The sequence below is a fragment of the Eucalyptus grandis genome, chromosome 1 (genome assembly GCF_016545825.1).
Source record: "Eucalyptus grandis isolate ANBG69807.140 chromosome 1, ASM1654582v1, whole genome shotgun sequence".
NCBI classification, from domain to species: Eukaryota; Viridiplantae; Streptophyta; class Magnoliopsida; order Myrtales; family Myrtaceae; genus Eucalyptus; species Eucalyptus grandis.
The window spans coordinates 22,270,615-22,297,735 of NC_052612.1; the positions used below are offsets into that span (position 1 = coordinate 22,270,615).

At 38.3% G+C, this 27,121-nt stretch overlaps 2 protein-coding genes across 2 annotated transcripts; one reads left to right on the forward strand and one right to left on the reverse strand.

The window, feature by feature from the left end:
• The first annotated feature begins 13,216 nt into the window (after window positions 1–13,216).
• Window positions 13,217–16,603, forward strand: LOC104433093. The gene is made up of 2 exons (XM_010045736.3): window positions 13,217–14,240; window positions 16,058–16,603. The coding sequence occupies exons 1-2, from the start codon at window positions 13,723–13,725 to the stop codon at window positions 16,302–16,304; spliced, it is 765 nt and encodes a 254-aa protein (XP_010044038.1). The 5' UTR covers window positions 13,217–13,722; the 3' UTR covers window positions 16,305–16,603.
• Window positions 16,604–21,485: 4,882 nt separating this feature from the next.
• Window positions 21,486–27,119, reverse strand: LOC104433092 (serine/threonine-protein kinase BSK6). Its single transcript, XM_010045735.3, has 10 exons — window positions 26,655–27,119; window positions 26,327–26,544; window positions 26,108–26,243; window positions 25,382–25,515; window positions 25,206–25,311; window positions 24,389–24,474; window positions 23,645–23,833; window positions 23,091–23,255; window positions 22,324–22,437; window positions 21,486–21,977 (listed from the first exon to the last, which is right to left on the reverse strand). Exons 1-10 carry the CDS (start codon window positions 26,734–26,736, stop codon window positions 21,735–21,737), a joined length of 1,473 nt encoding a protein of 490 aa, XP_010044037.1. The 5' UTR covers window positions 26,737–27,119; the 3' UTR covers window positions 21,486–21,734.
• Window positions 27,120–27,121: the final 2 nt, after the last annotated feature.

Genomic DNA, 27,121 nt, shown 5'->3' on the forward strand with positions numbered 1-27,121 from the left:
TTTGTCATTTGTTCTCATAAATCTTTATAAGCATGCGATTATTTCAATTTTAAAATTCTCTATAAATTCATTGATTTCTTACCTTGATCCTAATCATATTTGCTATTAGTGTCTTGTACATGTAAAGATGGTGATTCTAATCAAAATAAGTAATGTCATAATTTGTTAGGTAATTTTATTTGAGCATTCTTTTTTGGAAAATTTCAACTGAATTATTATGTGATGTCTAGAATGTCACCCGTAACGTGTGTTTCTTATAATATTATTCTCTTTTAGCACGCAAAAGCATAATCAAATGTTTACAAATAGTCCTTTTACAAAGAAAGTCGTACAAGTATAGATAACGTATTTATACTTCTTTTATTTATATCATATTTTAAATTTGCAATTTTACTACATTACAAAGAAAATACAAAAGTCTAACTAGGGGTTAGAGAGAACTACCTCCATATCACACTATACTTCAAAAGTCTGCATGTACAAACGTTTAGACAAAAGTCATGGATTGATAATTTCTCCCTCTACTGCATCATCGCCATCATCAAGGTCATAGCTGTAAGTGCTAGTATGAACACCTAAAGAAGAGTGAATAGGTGTGAAGACAATTTTTCGCAAGGAACAGTAGAAATATTTCGCTTTTAAAACCGAGTCTAGAAAACAATAAATTTTAAGTAAGTTCAAACTTTAGCAGTTAAATAGAATTACGAACAAAATAAAGAAGTTCGAGGAAGAAAATAAGAACACAGAAATTATAATGGTTCGGCTTAAATCAAGCCTACGTCCACTCTCCACACCGACAGCCTATTGGCTGGATTTCACTAAAAATCAAAAAAGATTTTATAGCCTTGCATTCTCGACTTCACAGTAAAGAGTCTCTACTGGTCTCTCACGAAGTATCACAATGAGTCTCTCTCTTTTAAATAAAACTTTGAGCTAAGTATATTGAATGACAAGAAAATGGTAAACTTTAGACTTTGAAATTTCTCTTTCACGCACTATATCGAACAGCTAGAGAATCTACCTTAAATACCCATTCATGCCTTCTCGACCGTTGGCACTTTCCTAAAAGAATTCTCCCAATCTACCCGTTGGACAGAATCAATCAAAGAGATCTCAAGTCGTTTGAAGATTGTGATGAAAGCCCGTCAATCATGTTCATCCATACAATCATAATCTTGGTCATAAGTAGATTCTTTCCATATTTACTTGCAATCCGAAAAGATTTGATTTATCCAAATTGATTCCAATAAAGATAATCAATCTCGTAGATGATATATCCATCTAGAAAGCCATCCATAAACCATATGAATCGAACTCCTGAAGAAATAAACAAAATCTCGCATCTGGATAAGTTTTCATTCTTCACTAACGTTCAGTCTGTAATTTGTCAGTATAAGCATACTTTAACACAAAGTTTGGGAGTCTTCAGACTTTGACATAAAATCTGGTCATCTTCAAACTTTGACATAGAAATATGAAAATCTTTATAATAGACTTTGAATAAGTTTTGTCAACTTCAAAACATTCAAGGAGTTTTCTCCAACAATCTCTCCCTTTTTTATGGTGACAAAACTTCCATGTAGAACTTATATTCTACAAAACAATACTTTAGCAGTACATGATATCTATAAGAGAAATAGATAAGGATCTATGGATGGCATCAATTCTGCAATCATAGAAAACATGTTAATCTTGAAAAATAATCAAACACCAAGATTAAAACATCCACAACCATCCACATCCATAATCAAACACCACAAAAGTTTTTGTAGAACAGTCAAACAGAATAATCAAATTTGCAATGAACATGAACAAAGGTCAAGGTTCAAATCAAAAAGTTTAAAGTTTAAATATGCACACTCTCCTCCTTTTCGTCAGCAACAAAAAGTGGAGAAAAACAAAATTGAAAAGAGATAGAATAAAATCAGGTTTGTCTTGGAATCCAAACGAGCTAGAAATCCCCCATAGATTGAACTATCTCCTCTAGCTTTCGCACGTGTATCCTTCAGCTTCTCAATATCTTCGATATCTTCAATCTTGGCAGTCTTTGAAATTTGTTGTTGTAAAGCTTGAACTTGTAAGTTTAGAGATTGTACCTTCTCATTGAGAGAATATGAAATAGATTGCAAAGCAAAGTGAAGCTTCTGCATCTCAAACTCCATTCCATATTGTTGTGCTTTTAACTCCAGAAGGAGCTTGAGCAACCTTTGAAAGTCTGCATTGGGTTTTGTTTGTGCACTAGCCTCGGCACGTTGAATTCGTGGAAGTGTTGAGTGATGAGGGAACATCAACTCCTCTACTTCCAAGACTTGGAGTAGATTCTCCAATATCAGCTTCAGGAAAATGAGAAGCATGGACTTCTTCTGAATCAGCAGGAGATCTACTGACATCATGACTTGCAAAAAGAGGAGAAGAAGTACCTATTTTCTAAAGAACTCCCCATGTTTTCTTGCCTATAGGTGGAGAAAAGAAAAGTTCTTGTTCTTTCTCAATTCCAGCACGGAAGTGATGTTCTTATTCTATTCTTTCTCCCACTTGAATACTCCTTGGACAATCTCATTCAAAGCTTTCTCAACCTCTTCAAAAAGTCTTCTGTGATGCTCCCCTTTCTACTTCTTTGAAAAATAAATATAACATATAAGAAATCAAAATATATAAAACAAAAAGTCTACAACAGGACTACTGATCCGAATAGGTGTGCGCTTACAAAGGAGAGACATTGTTCTTGCAACAAATGCATAATAAAAAGGGATTACTTATAATCCATAGGGACTTAACTGAAAAAGAAACACATTCTTCGTTTTTTTTTTTTTTTTTTGTCAAAGGTCAACAGTCAATGGAGATTGAGTCGGGTTAGAAAGGGTTGGGTCGAGTCAAACTGATCAACATGGCTAGGTGACGTCATCGTGACGTCACCGGCACGTGCCCTGTGCGTGCGCGGGCAACCGCCAGGCTGACATCACGATGACGTCAGTTGGCGCATGTGGTGCACACGAGGGGCAGTTACCCCCGCATGTGGCTTGCACATGCTAGCGGTTGCCTAGGCACGTGGGGCTCATGCACCTGCACAAACCTTCAATGCACACGCCGACGAGACCGTTTCTTATGGCCGTGCATGGCTGCGCATCTAGCAACCCTTGGCAACAGGCCACCTGTTCTTTTTCTCATCTCAACGAGAACTACGACCTTGCACTATCATAAAACAAGTTTTGATTCACCAAAAAACAAAAGGTGGAGGTGGAGGGGGGAATAGTAGGGGTGTCAAGATTTCCGTCCGATGGCGGTGTTTCTCGAAATTTCAACAGATTGCCACATTAATTACCGTCACATTTTTAGGAATTCTTTGAAACCCTGGTTCCATTTCATCGAGAGAGTGCATACTATTTCAAAAAAGGAAAAATAGAAAAACGTATTTCTCTTCTAAAGATGCAATTGTACTTCTTATTTTCCCCATTTTTATTGTTTATTTTATATATTACAATGACTACACTCTTTTGTGGGCCCTTCACTTACGGGCCGGGTTTTGGCCCAACATAGGCAAACGGGCTTAAGTTGACCCATCTAACATAAAAGAAACCATCAGTTCCTATGGCGGTCCCATTCCCCAAAATTATCACAAGAGATTCATCAACTCTCGCAACTAAGTTGCGAGTATCAACTCGTGAAATTATATGGAGAAGATTTTCATTTCAGCATAAGAGTAGATTTCTTTTTCCGTTTTCATCCGAGATTCCAACGTTTCTTTTATTAAAAAAAAAAAAAAAAAAAAAGAACAAAACTAGGCAAAATGCAGTAGGAATAAAAGAAATAGTAGTATTAATAGGATAGCAATAAGAGGGTTCGACCAAAGAAAGGAAAATAAAAAAAATAAACAGTGGGACTACTGGTCCTAGTAGACTAGAGTGAGAGGGTACCGTAGGGCACTAATCGAACGAGTAAAACTATAAAAATAAAATAAACTACTGCCCAGTAGCCAGTAGTAATTGCAGTAGCGGTAGACTACTCACTAGTACTAATAGTAGTACTAGCTGTAGCTGCATTTGCATTACCAGCTAGCGGAGCAAGTGGGGTAAAACGATAAATCGTATTTGTTAAGTACAAATTCGCACCTAAAACCTTGTGCATGGACTTCTTGATTGACGGGGCCAACTCCGCAAACACCTCAACTTGTTCTAATTGTCTACGGTTATGAAAATATGCCGGCATCATTTTCATAAATGCCTTGGCATCCTCCACATTATGGAGAACCTGGGCACATTGATTTTTCACTTCTTGGACAGTCTCATTCATAGCCTTCTCGCCTTTCTACTTCTCTGAAAAATAAATATAAACATATCATAAATCATTAAAAAAATAAATATAAACAAAAAATCTACCGCAGGACCACTAGTCCTAGTAGACTAGAGTGAGAGGGTACCATAGGGTGCCGATCGAACGAGTAAAACTAAAAAAATAAAATAAATTAATGCCCAATAGCTAGTAGTAATTGCAGTAGCGGCAAACTACTCAATAATATGAATAGTAGTACTAGCCGTAGCTACATTTGCATTACCAGCTAGCGGAGCAAGTGGGGTAAAATGATAAACCGTATTTGTTAAGTACAAATTTGCACCTAAAACCTTGTGCATTGAGGTCTTGATTGATGGGGCCAACTCGACAAACACCTCGACTTGTTCCAATTGGCTACGGTTATGAAAATATGCCGGCATCATTTTCATAAATGCCTTGGCATCCTCCACATTTTAGAGAACCAGGCACGTTGATTTTTCACTTCTTAGACAATCTCATTCAAAGCCTTCTCAGCATCTTCAAAAAGTCTTATGTGATGCTCCCTTTCTTCTTCTCTGAAAAATAAATATAAACATATAAGAAATCATTAAAAAAATAAATATAAACAAAAAGTCTACAACAGGATTACTAATTCAAATAGGTGTGCGCTTATGAAGGGGAGACATTGTTCCTACAACAAATGCAGAACAAAAAAGATTACTTATAATCCATAGGGACTTAATTGAAAAAGAAACACGTTCTTCATTTTTTTTTTTCAATGGTCAATGCGATCAATAGTCAACGGAGATCGAGTTGGGTTAGAAGGGTTGGGTCGAGTCAAACTGACCGACCTGGCTAGGAGACGTCATCAGCACATGCCCTGTGCGGGCTACCACCCGCTGACATCACGATGATGTCAGCTGGTGCGTGTGGCGCACACGAGGGCCAGTTACCCACGCACGTGGCTCGCATGTGCTAGCGGTTACCAAGGCACGTGGGGTGCACGCGCCTACACAAACCTTCAACGCACGTGCCGACAAGACCATTTCTTATGGCTGTGAGTGGCAGCATGTTTGGCAACCCTTGGTGGCGGGCCACCCGTTGATTTTCTTGTCTCAATGAGAACTACCTGCACTATCATAAAAACGAGTTTTGATTCACCAAAAATAAAAAAGGGGGTGAATAGTAGGGGTGTCAGGATTTCCATCCCCGAGCGTCCAATGGCGGTGTTTCTCAAAATTTCAACCAAAAGCAATTTATAAATATCAACAATGATCGGAAAACATGAACAACATCGTTCTAATACCAATGTTGGGAAACAAATTCCTAAAAATCAATCGAACCGATATCCAAACGATTGAACAACAAAAACGAAAATGTGCTCGAAAACATGTTATACCAATCAAAGGCATGTCATGGAGTCGAACATACCTTAATTGCCATGGATTAAGTACCGTCACATTTTTGAGGAATTCTTTGAAGCCCTGCTTCCATTCGTCGAGATAGGTGGATACTATTTCAAAGGGGGAAAAATAGAAAAACGTATTTCTATTCTAAAGATGCAACTGTACTTCTTATTTTCCCTATTTTTATTTTTTATTTTATATATATTACAATAACTACACTATTTTGTGGGCCCTTCAATTATGGGTCAGGTTTTGGCCCAACATGGGTGGATGGGCTAAAGTTGGCCCATCTAATATAAAAGAAACCATAAGTTCCTATGGCGGTTCCATTCCCCAAAATTATCACAAGAGATTCATCAACTCTTGCAACTAAGTTGCAAGTATCAACTCGTGAAATTATATGGAGAAGATTTTCATTTCGGCACAAGAGTAGATTTCTTTTTCCATTTTCATCTGAGATTCTAGCGTTTCTTTTATTTAAAAAAAAAAAACAGAATTAGGCAAAATGCAGTAGGAAGAAAAGAAATAATAGTATTAATAGGACTAGAACTAGAGTAATAGCAAGCAGAGGGTTCGACCAAAGAAAGGAAAAAAAAATAAAAATAAACAGCAGGACTACTGGTCCTAGTAGACTAGAATGAGAGGGTACTGTAGGACACCAATCGAACAAGTAAAACTATAAAAATAAAATAACTACTTGCCCAGTAGTCAGTAGTTATTGCAGTAGCAGTAGACTACTCACTAGTACGAATAGTAGTACTAGTTGTAGTTGCATCTGCATTACTAGCTAGTCGAGCAGGTGGGGTAAAATGATAAGCAATATTTGTTAAGTACAAATTCGCACCTAAAACCTTGTGCATGGACTTGATTGACTAGTTGCTCGACAAACACCTCAACTTGTTCCATTATTTTCAAAAATGCCATTATTTTCATAAATGCCTTGGCATCCTCCACATTATGGAGAACCAAGGCACGTTGATTTTTCACTTCTTGGACAGTCTCATTCATAGCCTTCTCAGCCTCTTCAAAGAGTCTTATGTGATGCTCCCTTTCTGCTTCTCTAAAAAATAAATATAAACAAAAAGTCTACCGTAGGACTACTAGTCCTAATAGATTAGAGTGAGAGGGTACCGTAGGGCGCCGATCAAACGAGTAGTTATAAAAATAAAATAAATTAATGCCCAATAGCCGGTAGTAATTGTAGTAGCAGCAAACTACTCAATAGTATGAACAGTAGTACTAGTTGTCTGCATTTGCATTACTAGTTAGCGGAGTAGGTGGGATAAAATGATAAACCGTATTTGTTAAGGACAAATTTGCACCTAAAACCTTGTGCATTGAGGTCTTGATTGACGGGGCCAACTCGACAAACACCTCGACTTGTTCCAATTGGCTACGGTTATGAAAATATGCTAGCATCATTTTCATAAATGCCTTGGCATCCTCCACATTTTGGAGAACCAGGCACGTTGATTTTTCACTTCTTGGACAGTCTCATTCAAAGCCTTCTCAACCTCTTCAAAAAGTCTTCTATGATGCTCCATTTCTTCTTCTCTAAAAATAAATATAAACATATAAGAAATCATTAAAAAATAAATATAAACAAAAAGTCTACAACAAGACTACTAGTCTGAATAGGCATGCGCTTACGAAAGGGAGGCATTGTTCCTAAAACAAATGCAAAACAAAAATGGATTACTTATAATCCATAGAGACTTAATTGAAAAAGAAACATATTCTTCGTTTTTTTTTTTGTCAACGGTTAACGTGGTTAACAATCAACGGAGATCGAGTCGGGTTAGAAGGGTCAAACTGAGTCAAACCAACCTAGCTAGTTGACGTCATCGTGACGTCACCAGCATGTGCCTTACGCATTTGTGGGCTACCGCCCACTGACATCACGATGATGTCAGCCGGTGCATGTGGCGCACATGTGGGGCTATTACCCACACATGTGGCTTGCATGCGCTAGTGATTGCCAGGGCACTTGGGGTGCAAGTGCCTGCACAAACCTTCAACGCATGCGCCGATGAGACCGTTTCTTCTGGTCGTGCGTGGCAGGCATGTCTAGCAACCCTTAGCGGTAGGCCACCCGTTGTTTTTGTCGTCTCAACGAGAACTACGACCCTACACTATCATAAAAACGAGTTTTGATTCACCAAAAATCAAAAGGGGGGCGAATAGTAGGGGTGTCAAGATTTCCATCCCTAAGCGTCCGATGGCAGTGTTTTTCAAAATTTCAACCAAAAGCAATTTATAAACATCAACAATGATCAGAAAACATGAACAACATCGTTCTAATACCAATGTTGGGAAACAAATTCCTAAAAATCAATCGAACCGATATCCAAACGATCGAACAACAAAAACAAAAATGTGCTCAAAACATGTTATACCAATCAAAGGCATATCACGGAGTCGGACATACCTTGATTGCCATGGATTAAGTACCGTCACATTTTTGAGGTATTCTTTGAAGCCCTGCTTCCGTTCATTGAGATAGGTGTGTACTATTTCAAAGGAGGAAAATTAGAAAAACGTATTTCTATTCTAAAGATGCAACTATACTTCTTATTTTCCCTATTTTCTATTTTTTATTTTATATATATTACAATAACTACACTTTTTGTGGGCCCTTCACTTACGGGCCAAGTTTTGGCCCAACATGGGTGGATGGGCTAAAGTTGGCCCATCTAATATAAAAGAAACCAGTTCCTATGGCGATTCCATTCCCCAAAATTATCACAAGAGATTTGTCAACTCTCGCAACTAAGTTGCGAGTATCGACTTGTGAAATTATATGGAGAAGATTTTCATTTCGGCGCAAGAGTAGATTTCTTTTTCCGTTTTCGTCCGAGATTCCAGCATTTCTTTTATTTAAAAAAAAAAGAACAGAACTAGGCAAAATGTAGTAGGAAGAAAAGAAATAATAGTATTAATAGGACTAGGACTAGAGTAATAGCAAGAAGAGGTTCGACCAAAGAAAGGAAAAGGAAAAAATAAACAGCATTACTATTGGTCCTAGTAGGGTACAGATCAAATGAGTAAAACTAAGCTATGTGCAACGCGGAGACGAGAAGGCATGGGCGAATGGGACGCGTCGGATGTACCGAGGCATGGAGGTGGCAGCGGCGGCAACGGAGGCGGATAGGCGGCAAGCGCGGCCGCCACTGCATGAAAGAGAGAGAGAGAGAGAGAGAGAGAGAGATATATATATATATATATATATATATATATATATATATATATATATATATATATATATATATATATATATATGAGAGATTTTTGAATTGTTTCACAAGAAAATACAGGCGAATCACCTAAGTTTGGATAATCTTTTTCTTACATTTTTTTTATACTAAGATTAATGTCACCAAAAATTTCAAATTGCTAAACATGTATTACATTTTATCAAAAAGATTTTCATGTCGCAAAAGTCTCAAACTAAACTAATGTATTCGTAATAAATTTACCAAAATATTGAGAAAAATTGGGGGAAATAGGAATTTTAGCAGATTTTGGGATAGGATGAAGCTCTTAGAGCCAAAAAAGCAAATTTTCCCATCTCAATTCTTTTTCTTTTTTTTCGAATCTAGTTTCTCAAAACAAGGCCATTTTCTTTTTCTTTTTTTTTGGGAAACAACGTCATTTAAAATATGCATTTATATTAAACTTCCGTGCCAGAGCTATGTCACATACTGATCATTTGAGTCATTTGTCAAGTGTATTTCCTATCAGCAATTTACATAATATTGTACAAGAAGTAACGGATGGTAGGTTTGTTACCAATATATTGATATAGGTTCTTTTGTGACACGAAGATCAATTTGAGGCTAATGATGTGAGGGTAATTTAGTTAGGAAGTTTCAGTAGTATGAACCCAATTTAATTACCATAGCTCGAGAAGCGTGATGCCTTTCAATTCCTTTCAATAGTATGTAACCTTATAAATCATAGGGCCTCTAATTGTCATGTGATTTTTTGTGTCAACGTTTTTCATTTATGTGCCCAACATTTGTTATTTGTTCTCATAAATCTTTATAAGCATGCGATTATTTTAATTTTAAAATTCTCTATAAATTCATTGATTTCTTACCTTGATCCTAATCATATATGCTATCAGTGTCTAGTACATGTAAAGATGGTGATTCTAATCACAATAAGTAATGTCATAATTTGTTAGGTAATTTTATTTGAGCATTCCATTTCTCAGGGTCAATGTATTTTGTTGTGATAATAACTATCAGTTTTGTATAAAGTTGAAGACATGTATATTATTAAACTCGTGTGATTGTCTTATAATGGATGTTTGGAAAATTTGATTGTGCTTCCACATGCGTTTGAGTATAAATGGAAATGACACATATCTCGTGTGACATTCTGATGCATCACAACATTCCTTATAATAGAGTTTTCGTGTACAATAATAATTATTATAGCCCACAATAGTATTTTTGTGAACAAACTGTAGGTCCTTGTACATTTCTTAGAGAAGAATTCTTTTCGGATAAATTTTTGCATGTTAACAATTATGTGATTTATGGACATTTTTAGGTAATTTCCTCTTTTTTTTTTTTCAAATTACTGATTTTTTTTCCTGATAGAACCATGATTGAACAATAATTAACAATATGCTCCACCACTTGTACGGCCCCCATTTCAAATTTATAAACTTTAATGCTTTTATATTGATTCAGCCTTGTCAACTTTTTTTTATTCATAATGTAAGTTATAGCAATTTAGAGGTAGACTATAGTTGGGCCAAGCTTGTGAAATTCTTTGTCCTTTGTTCAATTATTTGTGTAGGTATACGAACATAGCTATGTGATTACTCATCAAAATTGGGAAAATTGTAAAAAAAAAAATCCTAAACTTATTGTATGGCGGTCAATTTAGTCTTAAACATTTTAATTATGTCAATTTAGTCCTAAATCATTTGATGATTTATTAATATAATCCTAAACATTTTGATGACTTGCTAATGTAATTCTTCAAGTCAATTATCCAAATAATACGTTTAGGGCTAAGGCTGCGTTTGTTTTCATTCTTTTTTTCTGTTTTTGAACAACTTTTCTGTTTTTTTGTTCCAAATAAAAAAGGAAACAATGTGTTTGTTTAGGGCTAAATTGAAGAAAAAAAAAAAAGTCTTTAAAAAATTCAAAAACACTTCTCTCTTTTTTCTTTCTTTTTCTTTGGCCGGTGCCGCCTCGGCCATGGCGGCGACCGCCGTCAAGGGTTGGCGACGCCGTCGAGGGCCGCCGACCTCGCCGGAGCGTCGCCGCCCCTGGCGAGGCTCAACCTCGCCTTGGCTAGGCGAGCTCGAGCTCGCCTAGATCCGGCGAGACCGACTTGGCCCGGCGGCCGAGGCGGGAGCTCGGCATCGCCGGAGCACCGCCGGGCGACGCCAACCTAGCGGTGGCTCGGCAAGGACCGAGCCTCGCCGGCGGCCGGGCGAGGTCGGCCTCATCGGATCTCGGTCGAGCTCGCCCGGCCAAGGCGAGGCGACCTCGCACTTAGGCTAGGTGAGGCCGCAAAAGAAGAAAAAAGAAAAAAAAAAAATAAGAAAAATAAGAAAGAAAATAGAAAAAATAAAATAAAATATTAAAAAAAAAAATTATACAAATTTACTAAACGTGTTTCTGTTCATTTTTATTCCCGGGACAAGTTTACCATATGTGTTTTTTTGTTCAAAAATTGTTCCTTGGAACAAACACTTTTTCTATTTTTGTTTCCTAGAACAATTTTTAAACAGAAATGTTACCAAACGCGCCTAAATTGGCAAATGATCAAAATGTTTACAATTAAATTGGTACAATTGAAAGATTTAGAACATAACTAACTATCATATAATAAGGTTAAGAACTTTTTGGTCAATTATCCCATTTGAAATTTTATAATTTTTTTTGGAGATTGTTGTGTACTATTATGGTGTTGAAAATAGAGAGTAGATTTTATGTGACATTGGGATGTAAGAATAACTTCTACGCATATATACAAAAAATGCCATTGTTATTCTTGACCAAAACTAATATTGAGGATAAATTACCCAAAATTTTCTTTTAAGCCAAAAGAGTAAAAGTATTCAACTTCAATTGAAGAAAAAGAAAATTTTACATTGCGGAAGTAAAGACGAAAGAGCAAAAAGAAGCTCCATCTTAAAATAAGCGAATCTAATTATTTCCGGCAACTTAATCAATTAAGTAAAAATTCTGAATTTATTTCACTGATTGTAGACTCCACCGGAACCGGAAGGATGATAGCCCTTCTTTTTAAACTAATCAAATGGAAAAATTAGGAGCAATTTAAAAGATTTTTCCAACGAAAGAAGACCAGAAACAGTGTATATTGCATTTATGCAACCAAAAAAAAAAAATAGTGTTAAGTGTTTTTGCAAAATCACTTTATTATGAAGAAAAATGGAAATAAGTTACTGAGGCAATATAGTATGGACATGTATATATACGTAGAGAGAAGATATTTTAAGATTTGACATTTATGGTGAGATTCTTAGAAGATAGAAAAGGTCAGATTTTGAAACTGAAGTAAGGAAATAGAATTATTAATTTATGCAGCTGCCCATAAACAGAAAATTCCTAAAATTAGCTGGCGGAAGGTATTAAGGGAAAGGAAAAAATGATTATGGTCCCTTAAAAATAGTGCACCCTTTATTTCCATTTATATGATAGTAGAGCATAACTGAAACATTCTACCACTAAGTTTTATTTTCTTTTTCGGGCCCCAATCCTACTATATACTTTTTCTTCGTAAATCAAACGTTCCCAATTCTTTTACTATTTCACATCACAACATAGCAAAAAGGGGGTAAAAAAAAAAGGGTCTTTAAGATCGTCCCAAAATTTGACCCCAAAAAAAAAAAAAAAAAAAAAAAAAGCCCAAAAAGATGGACGGCCTGTTAAAGTTGGTGAAAACCGCTTTGGATACCCAACCCAAGCATTGAGTTGATTCCTTTTAAAATCAAGTAAATTACTCGAGCAAATCCCATCCAATGCGACCCCTTATTTTATATCTCCCTCAAGACTGACTACCAAATGCATTCCAAGCACACAGGGTCACCGATTTGACCTCCCTGCCCCTCCCGCGCCACCTGGCGGAGCTCCTTTGGGGGGAAAAAGCCGGGGGGGTTCTCCCGTCCTTTCACCGAAAAAAGCAAGTCTTTTCTTTATGATAAAATAAAGGCAAAGACATGGAAAGCCAAAGGAAACGGACCGAGTAAATCCGTGTAAGAAATTCTGCCCCCATTGACCGATCTCAGTCCGGAGTCTACACGCCACCTCGACCCTCCTGGACGCCCGATCACGATCACGATCACGATCCATGTTCCACGTCTGAAAAGCGCACGGGAGGCCCGAGCCGCGTACCGTCCGACGCACGACAGATCGTCAATGATTCGGGGACTCTGCTGAACTGAACCGAACCGCGTCGCACAGTACGATCCCCGGTCCTCCTGTCAGGAATATAATAAACCAGGAATCGAGCTGGAATCCTCCGTGTGAAAACTCCTCCGAACGCGAGCGAGCGACGAACTGAACGAATCCGACCCGTGCAAGTTTCCTCGTTCCCCCCTGTGACTGTGACCGGGTCCTTGTCCCACTGCCAAAAAGCAAAAGCGGCCCCCCTTCTCAAAAGACAGTTTCTTTCCTTCCTTCTTCGTGTCGCTGTTCTTATTCTGTCTCTCTGTTTCTCTCTCTCTCTCTCTCCCTCTCTCTTTCTGACATTATTATTCTCCTCCTCCTCGTCAATCCCAAACCCCACTTAGATTTTACCAATTTTTTTCTTTTCATTTTCGCCGAATGCACTAATGGAGTTCGCAGCGGAGGAGTAGAGGGAATGCCACCTAATCCATCCAAACCCAACAGTCTCTTCCCCCCCTCCTCTTTAAATCGACGGGTTCAGTCGACGCTGCTTCTCAAGCTGTCCGGAACTCGCCGGTCTTCCTTCTTGAATCTCCGAAAGTTCCGAACTTGAGGCCTCCCCGGGATTCTTCGTGCTCAAGAAACCGTTCTTGAGCTTCTGGGTATGCCCCATGATGGCCTCCCGTGAAATGTCCCACGTCGATTTGGAGCGGGGCGAAGCCCACGAACACCACCGCCACCACGATGTCGGGGGCAGCGACGACGACGACGACGACAGCGTGTGTTTCTCCGACGCCGACGACGGCAGCGGCTCGTGCTACTCCCAGTTCTACTCCACCGCCGGGGGGTCCTACGACGAGTGCGCCTTCGCCGGCGTGCTGGACGAGGACTACGACGTCGAGGGCGGGTCGGGGAGGCCGTCGTCGGCGTCGGATTGCTCGGTGGTGGCGGAGGGAGGAGGGAGGGTGGTGAGGGTGCATCTGGCGAGAGCGGAGGGAGGAGGGAGGGTGGTGAAGATGCTTTTGGCGAGAGCGGAGAGAGAGAGGGATTGCAGGATTTGCCATTTGGGGTTGGAGAGCAACAGCCGCGAGTCCGGGGCCCCGATCCAATTGGGCTGTTCTTGCAAGGGCGATTTGGGTGCTGCCCACAAGAATTGTGCAGAGGCCTGGTTCAAGATCAAGGGAAACAAGTAAGTACCCACAAAAGAAAAGTGACGCGAAGAGCCAAAAAAATTTAAAAATTTAGAGGCTTCATAATGTTTTCTGATTGCTGTTTGTTCTGTATCTGGAGTCGTTCTTAATGCAAGTTGCAATTATCCGTTTCATCTTCTAGCAAGTCTAACAGGGTAATTACTAGAAATTTGTGGAGTTGGAAATTCTTGATAATTGATTGATTCTCATGTATTTTGAATTTGGGCTTCTCAATATTCCAGTTGAGGGATCATTCCAGGTCATAGAACGTCGTGTGCAAGTGTGATTAACTTTAATATCAATTTTGAGTGTCCTGACTTATAAGTACATGAATAAATTCATTCATGATCCAATGATTATTATTGCTTTAAGAGCGGTTCCCTCAGGATCTTATAGAGATTCCGAGAAATATAGCAGTTGAATCTGATGAAATGGTTGGATTAGGAATGGGGATGTCATCCTCTGCCATGATACCTGTAGGCAAACACGTCAAAAGGGGCACTGCCCTTGTAAGTGGGACAATCAAAAGTTTCCTTGCTCTGATCATAGAAACTACAAATTCTCTTAGCCAAAAGAAAAACGGGAGGGATATAAATATGAAAAGGAAAAAAAGGGGAAAAAGAAAGGAAGAAGATAAAAGATTAAAGCATCGAAGTGACCGGATTGCGTGTCCAACGGCACCGCCCCATTGTGCTTTTTTTCTTATTTTCATATTTAGAAGTCCTTATAGTCTCTACTGTGTTGCTCTCTCCAGATTCTGCTGCTTTTATAAAAGTGGAGGAGGGACCCCATGTGATTTGGTCATTTTCCCATGGCTGAAGATTGTTGTTCTTAACAGATTTGATCAATAACACCCGTCACTTGTTCGTTGTGTAGATTCCAGTTATTCACATGGTCCTTGAAAATGATGTTTCTGGCATGGATATTATAAGTTTCGAGTTTTTTGCGGGCATCATATCATGATATGATTCTTTGTTCTCTTGTTTAAAGATGTGGGATGCATTAACATGTCACTCTCATCTTTGCTGATGATGCATCTTTAGGTCTTTTCTATGTGTCGCTCCTCTCAAGTGTTGAAGCTTCAGCATGTTCTGTGGCTTCAATTCAATGAGATTAGTGCTCATTTGTACTTTATTATGCTATGGTTGAGGAGTTATATTATTAAGGATAAGTTAGTTTCTTCTAGGGTGAAGAACTCTCACTGATACTTCATGTTCAAATACTATAGAGGTCTAAAGAAATCTTTAAATGCAAAAGCTGTGGAACTAGAGATGCAGGACTCTAAAGCTGCTAGTTTAACTTTAAGTGCTTGAGCTTTCATTTACTTCTGTCTCTGTGGGTTGGTGAGATGCCACATCTGGCCTGTAACCTTTTGAAGAGCTTTGCCAATTAGCAGTGAAGTCTATTTAATTCCTGGGCTGATGGAATTTAATCACTACAATGATTCAGCAGAAGAAAAAGATGAAAGGACATCAATTCAAATTTTGGATTTTTGAGTTGAGAGTAGTTCCCCATTTGTTAGATACATTGATGCAATTCAATTCAACTTAATGGGATCTTTCATTAGGGTTGATTTCGAAAATCATGGTGTACACCTAAGCTCCCCAATGTTTACAGTACTGCACAAATGGCCTTCGTGATAGAAAAACCAGCTTCTTCTCTATCCAATAGACATTAACATACTCTTTAATCTCTTTCTGCTGCCCAGTTAGAGCCATCTACATAACGTACTCTCTAAGACCATGCATGACATACTCTCTCCTCTATTTTCGGATCTTCTTTGATTGGATTTATTTTGATCTCCTTGACTTTCTAGGACCTGTGAGATCTGTAACTCCATTGCGCGGAACATTGCTGGTGTCAATGAGGTAGAGTCTGCCGAGCAGCCGACCAATGAGATTGACATTCCCCCAGCCCCGTCGGCCATCCCAGCCACCCCAACATTGCCCTCGGAGACCCGGAACTTCTGGCAGGGCCACCGCTTCTTGAATTTGCTGCTAGCTTGCATGGTATTTGCGTTTGTCATATCGTGGCTTTTCCACTTCAATGTGCCATCATCGTAGAGACTCGGGTCGCCGCCGCATTCTCTTCACACGTGAAAAAATCAAGGAATGTAGTAGCAGTCGCTTTTACAAGTAAAATTTACAGAAAGTGAAAAAAGGGAAAGTAGGGAATTTTTCCATTTACCTCATCTTCAAAGCAATTTACATATGGAGTTGTTTTGTGCATTTTTAGTGTGTTCCTCCATGGACAATTGGACGTGCATGTTTATGGGAGTGTTTTCTCATGATTCAAGAGCGTACGAGCTTATTGATTTTCTTCCTTCCTTGCCTTTGACATTACACGTGGTTTGGCACTAAAATGGAGTTTCCTTGTTAAGAGGGAAAGGAAGCGTGCAACTGTATATGTCCATTATTGCTCTGGTACTGCCTTTTGATGATATCTTATCATCATTGAATCGCTGTTGTAAAGTCTTAGCCCCCTTTTATAAGCCATTCATTGCGAATATTTTCTGTTGTATGTACTATGATGCCTTCTTTCTTTCAATCAAAGCAGTAGAATAATAATGTATGCCTAGATTAATCAGCTTAGAAATAATTTATCTCTAGTTGAAATTATGTGTTTGAGATTAATGTAAAATATTTAAAGAGATATTCAAATATAGAAATTCTAACTCGGATTTAATAATTGGGTTGTGTTTAAATTTCATAGATAATACAATTAATAAACGTGTTGTGCTAAGTATTTTTTTTTTTTTTATTGTCCTTGTGATAATAAGAACACAAGGCTACGAAATGAGTGAGATTTAAGGTCTATTTAATAACCATCCCTTTTTTCTGTTATTTTATTTCTCAGTTTAGAAAAAAAGAGAGTAGAAATCTGTTTAATTATGTCAGCTAATTTATAATTTCTCATAATAAAAAAGTGGTTAAGGAATGAATTTGGAATAGAAACAAGAAAGAGATTTTTTTTTTTTTTTTTTTTTGGGTTCTAGGAAATAAGAAAAGAAATGAGATCATTTGATCATTTAAAAAAAAATGCTCAATGTAACTTAATGTGTGTCTTTACACAATCAACACAAGGTCCGGTTTCTTGACTCAATCCAAGTCCCTATTTTTCGAAATAAAAAATAATAATAATAATTAAAAAATCAGAAATTTAGGATAAAATTAGAAATTAGATTTTGAGTAGTTTTACAAGATTTTAGTGTTTATTCTAGTTTAGAATTAAGTTAGCATAAAAAAAAGTAAATCTTCTTATGAAAATTGAATTTAAAATTGAATAAGCTTCGAGTGCTTTACTAGATGAATTTTCTAAGGCCATTTTCTTTTAAAGACAATGCTAGGTCACGGAAGCTTGATGATTTCAATCTTCTTCTCACAAGATTCTATTGGAGGCATCCTTTAAGATCTCTAGTCATTTCTAACCAACCATCTCTAACTAATTATTGTGAGGCATTTTAAGATCTCTAGTCATTTCTAACCAACCATCTCTAACTAATTATTGTTCTGGATTTTCTAGGGCCATCTTAAAATATCTTGATCAATTAAATTCTTACAAAAGTCCAGTTTTATCAAAACATGAATTGTTAAGTCTCCACTAATATTTTTATAATTCAGTGAAAAAAAATTGGGAATAGAAATTTTTTAGGGTTGTAGCAAATGCATTTTTATTCTTTTTCTATTCTAAGAATAGGGATTTTATGCAATAACTCGTCCAGGAAATAGAATTAAAAAAAATTATTTGAATAAAAATTATTTCTCGGAACAAAAATTTTAGTAAACGCACCCTTGGCTCATAGACTCAAGAAACCAAGGCAATATACGTATAATGGCCCAAGCACCTCAAAAGAGGAGGCTAGAAAATCTCTACTTTCAAGGAACCGTGCATATAAGCAGGATTGTTTATTCACGCTGGTGCCCCGTAGGACAAAGTCGCTGACCCAAAAGAAGGTTCAAGCTAGGAAAATCAAAGCTTGATCCACACTAATTTTTTGTTTCTTGTTTTCTTTTTCGTTCCGCTCGAAATTAAAAATATTCCTGATCAACTCTTGATAAATTGCCAAAATTGCAGCTGCACCGTACTTAATTCTGCTCCTGAGTGTTTTGATTGATTTGTTTGGTAATACCTGTTTTAAAAACGCAACAGGCGGGTAGGAAAATTTGTCGAAACTTGTTGTAACTTTTTTAGGGCTTTTGTTGAGATGTTTGCTAGACGCCTCTAAAAGCCGAACCACATCACTTCTTTTTACAGCTCAAATTGTAGCGAGAAAGTCGTACTGAGTAAGCTCTAGGATTAGGAGGGAGAGGCGGTGTACAATCTTCTCTATCTATGAATTATTCCTAGTCTGATAATGAATTTCAGCATATCAACCAAATGCGAATAAAATAATATGTAAAATCAAGTTTTCATGTTTGGCGCCAACTCTCATTACTATTGGTACAAGCATAGAGTTCCCACCAGTAATAAAAGATAAGCATACACATTTCAATGTTGTTCTGATTTCCATTATTAATTTCACGAGAAATGAATGACTTAGAAAATATTTTCCTAAAAATAATCGTTTATATCACTTACTAAAATAAATTAATAATTTTTTTTACTGTGCACAAAAATTTTAAACATAAATTATTATTTATAAGAAAATATTTTTATTAACTAATTATTTTCAAATATATGGGCGATCTTTTCCAAGAAAGTGTTTTTAAACAAAACAAATATGGCCCTCATTTGGTTCTGTATTCTGCTTCAATTCAACTTAGTTCTTCGATTTAAGCAGATTGCTGGTGCATAACACAGAACACTGTTCTAGGCTAGGGTGGTAAATTAGTGAGATTGTTGGTAACTTTCCAAATACGTATTTAACTAAATTTCGATAGACAACTTATTGTTTCTATAACAAGTTAGTAAGTTCAATAGGTTAAAGAAGAGTACCAACATTTATTTGCACATCCAAAATTACCAACTGTTGTAATAATTTATGGACATGTAGTTTGGTAGCTTACCAAAACGTTAAAATTACTTACTTTTATATAAATTTACCAAATTCAATTTGAATGATTGATTAATATTCCTCCCATTAAGTTATCAGTTAATTTAATTTTAGCCAACATTATTGAGTCACTTAACAACTTTTATTTGATTATTTCAACATTATTAACCATTATCACAATTTACTAATATTTATTTTCGGAGCTTACAATATGTTAAAGCTACTAATCATTTACAGGAAATTACCAACCGTAGTTTGAGTTTTTTTACCAACTTATCTTTGATGAGTTACCAAATAAGTTTATTTATATGAGCTCTCATTTAAGTCACTTACCAACTTATATTTGATTGTATTAAAAACTATTGCAATCATTTACTCGTATTTGGGTAGATATCCAACTTACCAACCCTTAATATCTATTTCCATATCTACTGATATATAATTTTGGATTTTAGCAGTACCAGCGTGTTAAAATTACTAATAACGCTTATTTGACTACTAAAAAGTATCAATTGTATAATGATCTACCAACATTCATTTGCGGAGCTTAAGTTACCAATGTATATTATCAAATTACCAACTTATTAAAGTGGCAAACTTCCATAAGAAATTATCAACTCTTTCCATAATTTACTTGCTATTACAATAATTTACTAACATGTTTTGCGGGGCCTAAGTTTGGTAATACTCCCCGGAATAAGTATTTTTGTTTTTTTGTTCCCTAGAACAAAAATAGAACAAAAATGATATTTTTTCGTTCCCACGAACAAAGTTTTGGAATAGAAATAAGAATTTTAAAAAAAAAAAAAGTTGCTTCTTGCTCCTAGAAACAACTAAAAAAAAAAAAAACATTTTCTTTTTTTCTTTTCTTCTTTTTATCTTCCTCTCTTCTTCCCCTTAGCCGGTCTCCGGCCCCCAACAAGGTTGCCTCAAGCTCACCAACCATCAGCGAGATCCCCTAAGTCTCACCATTGCTAGGCGACTCCTCGCCAAATCTAGGTGAGGTCGTCTTGCCCAACCAGGATGAGGTCAAGCCTCGCTGAGCCATGGCAAGGCTCCCCCGAGTCCGACAACCTCATCGGCCATGGCCAAGGCCAATGACTAGCTTGAGAAAGGAGAAGAAAAAGAAAAAAAGAAAAATGTAATAAAATTATTAAAAAATTTAGGTTATAAAAATATTTGCGGTTGTACCAAACGCATTTCTATTCCTAAAATAAAATTTTTATGCAAGTTACCAAATGCCTTAAATTGCCTAGAAATAGTTTGCAGGAATAGAAATAAAAAAAGTTTTTCTAAACAAAAACTGTTTCCAAAAACAAAAATGTTACTAAAATTTTAAATTGTCATTTCTTATACAAAACTAGCAACTCTTATTTGTTTCAGCTACTAACTTTTATTTGAATTTTTTTTTTAATCACGAACATTTTCCAATTACTTATGCACTTATTTCTTATTGTTTCAGAAGTACCCACTTTTCCGATAACTTATCAACAATCATGGAGTTTACGATGGGTTAAAGTGACCAAATTTTACACGAAAACCATCGACACTGTCGAAAATTATTGATTGCCTCAAATGATTCACCAACATTGATTTGCGAATCTTCAAGTTACCAAGTATATATGAAAATTCCCCAATTCTAATTTGAATTATTTACCAATTATGACTTACTAGTCTGCCAACCAGACACACATCACAGCTACATCGGATGCTCGTGCAGATAGATCCTTTGCCAAAGAGCAGTTACAACCTTCCCACAACTCCTGCTAGGGAGATGCATGATTTTGTCCCAAAGCCGACCAGACCTCTCATGAGCTTTGTACCTATTTTATCTATTGCCAAGATGGGGTCAGACAGATGACCTGAAAATTTATATTCGACACCTTCGAGTCCGATATACACGCATATCGCCCTTCCCCAGATCATCGTCTTGGAAATATGCTTTTTAGAGGTTTCACTTGAAAACTTTCGAGCTGTTAGTCGCATTGCATTGGAATCGGCTAGTTCAGATAAATAGACAAGTCTGTTGAGCTAACAGCGTTTAGAACGCGGGTGTTGACTGTCGAGAGAAGTGAGATGAAACGTTAGAACGGGGAGTTCGACGAGAATGGATGGTGTCTGAACAGGTGCCTGACATGAACGACGAGCACAAGCGAGTCGGGCAGGATTAGCTCTTCGGATAAGAGGACTGGCCGAGACCCGGTTACGAAGGGCATGGTAGATTTTGCGTGAGAAAAGATGACATTAGATCTTGATGAAAGAAAGGAAGAACTTTCAGACATTACAAAAATGCAAAGCAATCAAGATTTTTCCAAAAGGAAAAGGGGCAAAAAAGAAGAAGAAAGAATCTCATAGTCGGTCGCTCCGATCGAAATCAGAGTAAATAAATACAGGAAGACAAGCATTACCACGGAAGGAAGCAAAGGGGGGCTCGAGTGAGGTGGCGGAGGAAGAAAAGTAGGCAGGAAAGGCGAAAAAGAAGAAAAAGCTATACAGTTATTTAATGTTTGGTCCTTTTTGTTTCTAAGCTTGTGGCGTCCTTGAGAGACTCCTGCGCTTCGTTTTCCATGCCGAGGATGAACAGGCAGGCTGCTTGAAGATACAAAGCCGTGGGCCACTCAGGAGACACCACCAGGGCTTGCATCGCGTCCCCGAGAGCTTCTTGGGCCATCTCACTCATCAAGTACGATAAGCACCGCCTAGCATAGACGGTCGGCGAAACCATGGTCCCGCAATCGATGAACTACAAACAAAGAGACAACATGAAGTCGGACCGTTTTCTGTCAGAAAGAGGAGCTATCCCTGCCTTCCCAGACAAAGTGCAGTTGAAACATAGCTTAAAGTAACTGTCTTGCAATATGCTTATTCTGCAGTTGGGCCCATTCCTTTTTCTTTTCATTTCTGTGGGACAAGCAGAAACAAAGGTCTAAACTGGGAAGTTGCTTTCTCTTTCAAGTTGTTATCTCATTTTGTAACTAATCACCAGAAATAGATCTGATTCTTTTTATTCCAACCCTTAGCTGTCTATCTACATTGATGAGTCTACTAACAATATTATAAGTAACAAGGTTCGGTATCAGAATACTTACTTGGCTATAGCAATCAATAGCAGTTCCAAAATCCTTTGCCCGAAAAGCAGTATCACCATGCTTCTTTGAATTCAAAGTCTCCTGCATTTGATTGGTCCACATTTGAAAAGACAGCTGCAGGACAGAACTAGGCATCTCAGAGTTGGAAGTGGTTATCGATCCAAAAAAAAAAAAAAGAGTTGGAAGTTATCAACAGACAGTTGGAGAAAAATGATTTGTTTCGAGCTTTTATCTTTATGTTATTGAAAAAAAATAAACATAAAGTTAAAACTGAACAGATCACACTTGGGGGAAAAATTCTCAAAATCGATTTCTAGGTCATTAATCCCCAACACGAAATGATTACACAATTCCAACTAATGTTTGGTTGGTTATGTTCATTTTGCAGGGAATGTGTTTGAGCCACCTGAAATTGATAAGCAGGACTGGGGATTTTTCTAAAACAGCAACCAGATGACACCGAATAGATGAAACATAATAATCCTCTGTACAACCTGAAGCAAGCACACAAGTGTTGGATGCTTCAACTAAGTTCTGGAAAGTACATTAAACACTTGCACGAATTCAATGACTCTCTTGAGAACTACTGAGAACTAAAGCCTGGTTGCCTCAAGCACATGCTTTTCTAGATTAGGTCAAAATAGGAAGCTATTCCATTCTTTCCGGACAGACAGAGACGTATGGCGAAAATTGTGTTCAGTGTCATCAAGGAACATAATTCAAGCAGGAGTAAGAGAAAAGTTGATACAGAAAAAACAGGGATTTACCTCATTGGCAATTCCTTCATCGTCCTTGTATCCAATCTTATCCAATATCTCATGAATTGCAGTGAGATCCATTCTCAAGCAAGCTTCACCAAATGGTGTCAGTGACAATGGTTGTGCAGGAGACTGGGTCTCCCTTTGGATACCCATAAGTACATGTGATGGAACCTGCCAAAAAACTCTTGGGATGAGAGACAGCTTGTGCATAGACAGGGAGTGATCAACTTTTTTTGCGAAAAACTGAAGTCAAGTCTCTTAGTGAGGCAAATAAAAGTTCGTGGGACATATTTTGGTCAAACAGAGAAAAAAAAAATCATGGGACATATTGCAAACTATTAGCATAGCCACAGGATGCTCAGACCAGCAGCCATTGGGCCAGGGTGGAGACTTGGTTTTTGCTTGCCCTTAAAGCAAGAAACAGCAATTTTTGCACAAGCAAAAACTGTTGTCTTATGCAGGTAACGTGTATGAAAGATTTCAACATAAACATAGAAGAACCTTCTTGGTACTGAAAAAAAAATGATTAGAAGTGAAAGACAGTGTGCAATCAATCATACCTCCGTTTCCTTCTGTAGTGACATAAGGGCTGTGACAAGGGACTTTGCATTTGGCCTCTCCCGAGCTTCATATTGCAAACAGCGGGAAGCTAAACGAACTAGCTCAGTCCCATCATCATTGGAAAAGTGACCCTCTAATGCAGAATCCATCAGCATCAGGAAATTTTTGCCACGAATCAGATCGAGTGCCTAAAATTAGGCTCTATGTTAGTAAGCCCAAATTTGGGAGTATCATGCTTAAAAAACAACAGAACAGAAGCAGCAATAAGAAAGATTAAGCAGAATCCTAGTGGATGGTGAGGAGGAGGAGGAGGAGAGCAGGAAAATAATGTGAACAGATTCACCGAATGCCATGGCCCATTGTTGTAACACAAACCTCCAACCCTGGAAGAGAGAAATTCTTGAAATTTGTGCAAGAAGTCTTTTTTTTTTTTTTTTTTTTTTTTTTTTTTGCCACTTTGTTACACCAAGGAATCAATATGAGGATCAAAACCTAGTACTAACTCATCCACTTTGTCCCAAATGTTGACCATTTTGATACTGAGATGAAGGTGGTCATAAAATGAACCCTGACGCTAGAGTCCAGAGTCAAAACCAGACATAACTATCGCTTCAAAAAAACAGTAGGATCAAGTATATCATGGACAAAGCAACCACAACACAATGACATATCAGATGTGATAGCAAAAGATATTTAAAGATTAGTTCTTGAGACGCAGCATAACCAGCTTATTCTAAACTTACGTGGCTTGGGGGTATATGTTTGCCACTTAGAAGATCAAGTAACATGGTCCCAAAACTGTAAACCACACTTTCTGCTGTCACTCTGCCTGCGAAACGTAAAAAGATGAATGGTAATTCGAAATTATTCAGATTACAACAGGAATAAAGAATTAACAATATCCAATCTTGGACATATCTTTCAGAATGCCGGCAGTATAATTAAATGATATAACTGCACTGAAATGTTTGTTGTTCAGATTGTTTATGTGCTTGTAAACCCTCTCAGTATAATCAATGAACATGGAAACTGAGATTAGGCAAAAGGACAACATACATATTTCTTTAATATCCATTAAGAAGACAAGCTGAAGGCTTTATTCAGAAATCAGAAAGAAGTGCTAACACCAATCTAGATTGCCAGCTAAATCCAAGCTATTTGCAGACCAAGAGCATAGAGGAAGACATATTTATCACATCAACTAAAGGGCCTTCATTTAGCACAATTTTCTTTCCCACTTCAGTCTAGGGTGTTTTTGGACCATTCAACGAAATACAGTTTAATATTTGCAATTTGGACAACTGTTCAAGCCTAAAATCCCTAGGAGACCACATCATCTCAAGCAAGAAGGTTGCACAAGCACAAAAAATTGGGCATAAGGAGACCTTCCAAAGTTCCAAACCAGTATGAGAAGAGAGGGTTAGGGAGAGAATATTCTTTTTCACACGGTTCAACAGCATGAAATTTTTTAGTTGCCATTAATGTGCACAACTATCAAACTCAAGCTACAATCACATGTCCTCACAGCAATTGCAGACTCGTGAGGAGAAATGCATATACCTGTCCTCAAGTATTCTGGAGGTGTGAAGGCTAAGTTTGTACTGTAACTCTTGCCGTCTCTACTGTTTTTCATAAGGCCAAAAGAAGACAGACGTGGATTTGCATCCTGTCGAGAAGATCAAAGTCAAAAATCCTCACAGGACAACCAAGAAGAATAGACTTGTGAAGGGCTGTACCTGATCAAACAAGACTCTGTAAGCATTGAGATCGTGATATAAAGCCCGGCCTTTACTGCTGCAGTAATCCAGCGCTTGGGCCAAGTAAAATGCTACTCTCAGTCTCATTGCCCACTTCATAGGCTGGTTCTCCCCTGGAATCAACCAAAAAAAAAAAAAATTCAAGTCAGAACAAACAGCAAAATAGGTTAAAAATTCAAAATTTGGACAATGCAAGTGTTCCATCTACAACAAAATACCGCATTGAATTTGTCCATGCATGTGATTCTTTTAACTTGGCACGGTTCAACAGCATTTTTTTGAAGTGCCAATGTGCAAAGAAAGAGAAATAACAGCTCTGCAGCAACCACTAATATCTTTAACACCAATTTCCGGGAGCCAGATCCAATCCCTCATTGATGAAAACAGAAATTGCAATTACCGAGTTGTTATGAACACTCAAGGCAATCCAAAATTAAGAAATTACAATGGGATGGATACATCGAGCCTAAAATGCATGCTCAACGCAATTAGCAGTACCCATCCACTGGCTTGTCCTAAAACGACAGAAGTATGACTTACTGTCGAGACTCGACATATAGATCATCAGCATTTCACTCTTCCAAGACCTTTTCATTACCTTTGAATCCGAATTACGACATAATACCATCGCCGTCATTACCAAGCTCGAGAAATTCAGGCATCGAATTAGCAGAATTAAATAAATAAATAAATATGGCGGCATACAGTGAAAGAGATGCTTCGCAAGCGTCTCATTCGGCATGAACTCCGCCACCAGCAACCTCTCATCTCCCTCGCAGCAACACCCGATCAGATTCGCCAGCCGCTCGCTCCGCAGGCTCCCGACGGATCTCGCCTCCTCCTGCAACCACACATTATTCCGATCAAAAGCGATCGACAAAGCCTCCGCAAAAGAAGAGCCTCTCGATTCGGCCCGATCATTACGAGGAACTGGCGATTGTCGGGCCAGGCGAGGCGGTTGAAGCGCTTGACGGCGATCGAGCGGCCGGCGTCGAGCTGGCCCTTGTAGACGATGTTGGGGGCCTTGAGGCCGTGCTCGGAGACGATGTTGTCGGGGGAGAACCCCCCGGTGGCGGCCTTCAGCTGGTCGAAGCTGTACTCGGTGAAGCTGGGCCACGAGCTCTCCTTCCTGTCCCCGTTCTCTGCCACCACCAACAACAGAAACAAACCCAACATTCGAAAACGCCACTCGATCACACTCCACGAAAAACCCACCTCCAAAAACCCGCACAGTGACAGAAAGAGAGAGTACCAAGATCGGAGGATTCAAGAACGGACGGCTTGAGGTGGGAGTGGAACCAGCAGAGAGAGAATTTGGAGCAGCGAGCTCCCATCGTCAGAAACAGAGTGAAGAAGAGAGAGAGAGAGAGAGAGAGGGAAAGAGAGGGAAAGGAGATCAAGCGGCAGGGGAGGTCAAACGATCAGACGGAGCGCATTGCCGCTCCGAGGAGGAACAACCGGAGGCTGACCAGTTGCAGAGAGATTGGTGCTGCGCTTGTTTCAGTGGCGAGAGAAGAGAAGAGAGCAGAGCAGAGGAGAGCAGCAATGGCGATGCAACGGCTGTTCTCTCTCTCTATCTCTATCTCTATCTCTTGCGCTTGCTGTGTGGACAATGAAATGAGGAGCGAAGCGAAGCGTGGTGATGGTGGCGGTGGTGGTGGTGGTGGTGGGAGGTGGGAGGTGGTGCTTGCTGTTCGGCTAATAATAATATTACTTTAT

What these genes read in the sequence shown, in the direction of transcription:
- LOC104433093 (XM_010045736.3), top strand. Translation starts at nt 13,723, where the DNA reads ATGATGGCCTCCCGTGAAATGTCCCACGTCGATTTGGAGCGGGGCGAA. An exon ending in TTCAAGATCAAGGGAAACAA is followed by an intron (nt 14,241 to 16,057) that starts GTAAGTACCCAC and finishes TTGACTTTCTAG; the next exon opens with GACCTGTGAGATCTGTAACT.
- LOC104433092 (XM_010045735.3), bottom strand. Translation starts at nt 26,736, where the DNA reads ATGGGAGCTCGCTGCTCCAAATTCTCTCTCTGCTGGTTCCACTCCCAC. An exon ending in TCTTGAATCCTCCGATCTTG is followed by an intron (nt 26,545 to 26,654) that starts GTACTCTCTCTT and finishes TGGTGGTGGCAG; the next exon opens with AGAACGGGGACAGGAAGGAG. An exon ending in CCGACAATCGCCAGTTCCTC is followed by an intron (nt 26,244 to 26,326) that starts GTAATGATCGGG and finishes GTGTGGTTGCAG; the next exon opens with GAGGAGGCGAGATCCGTCGG.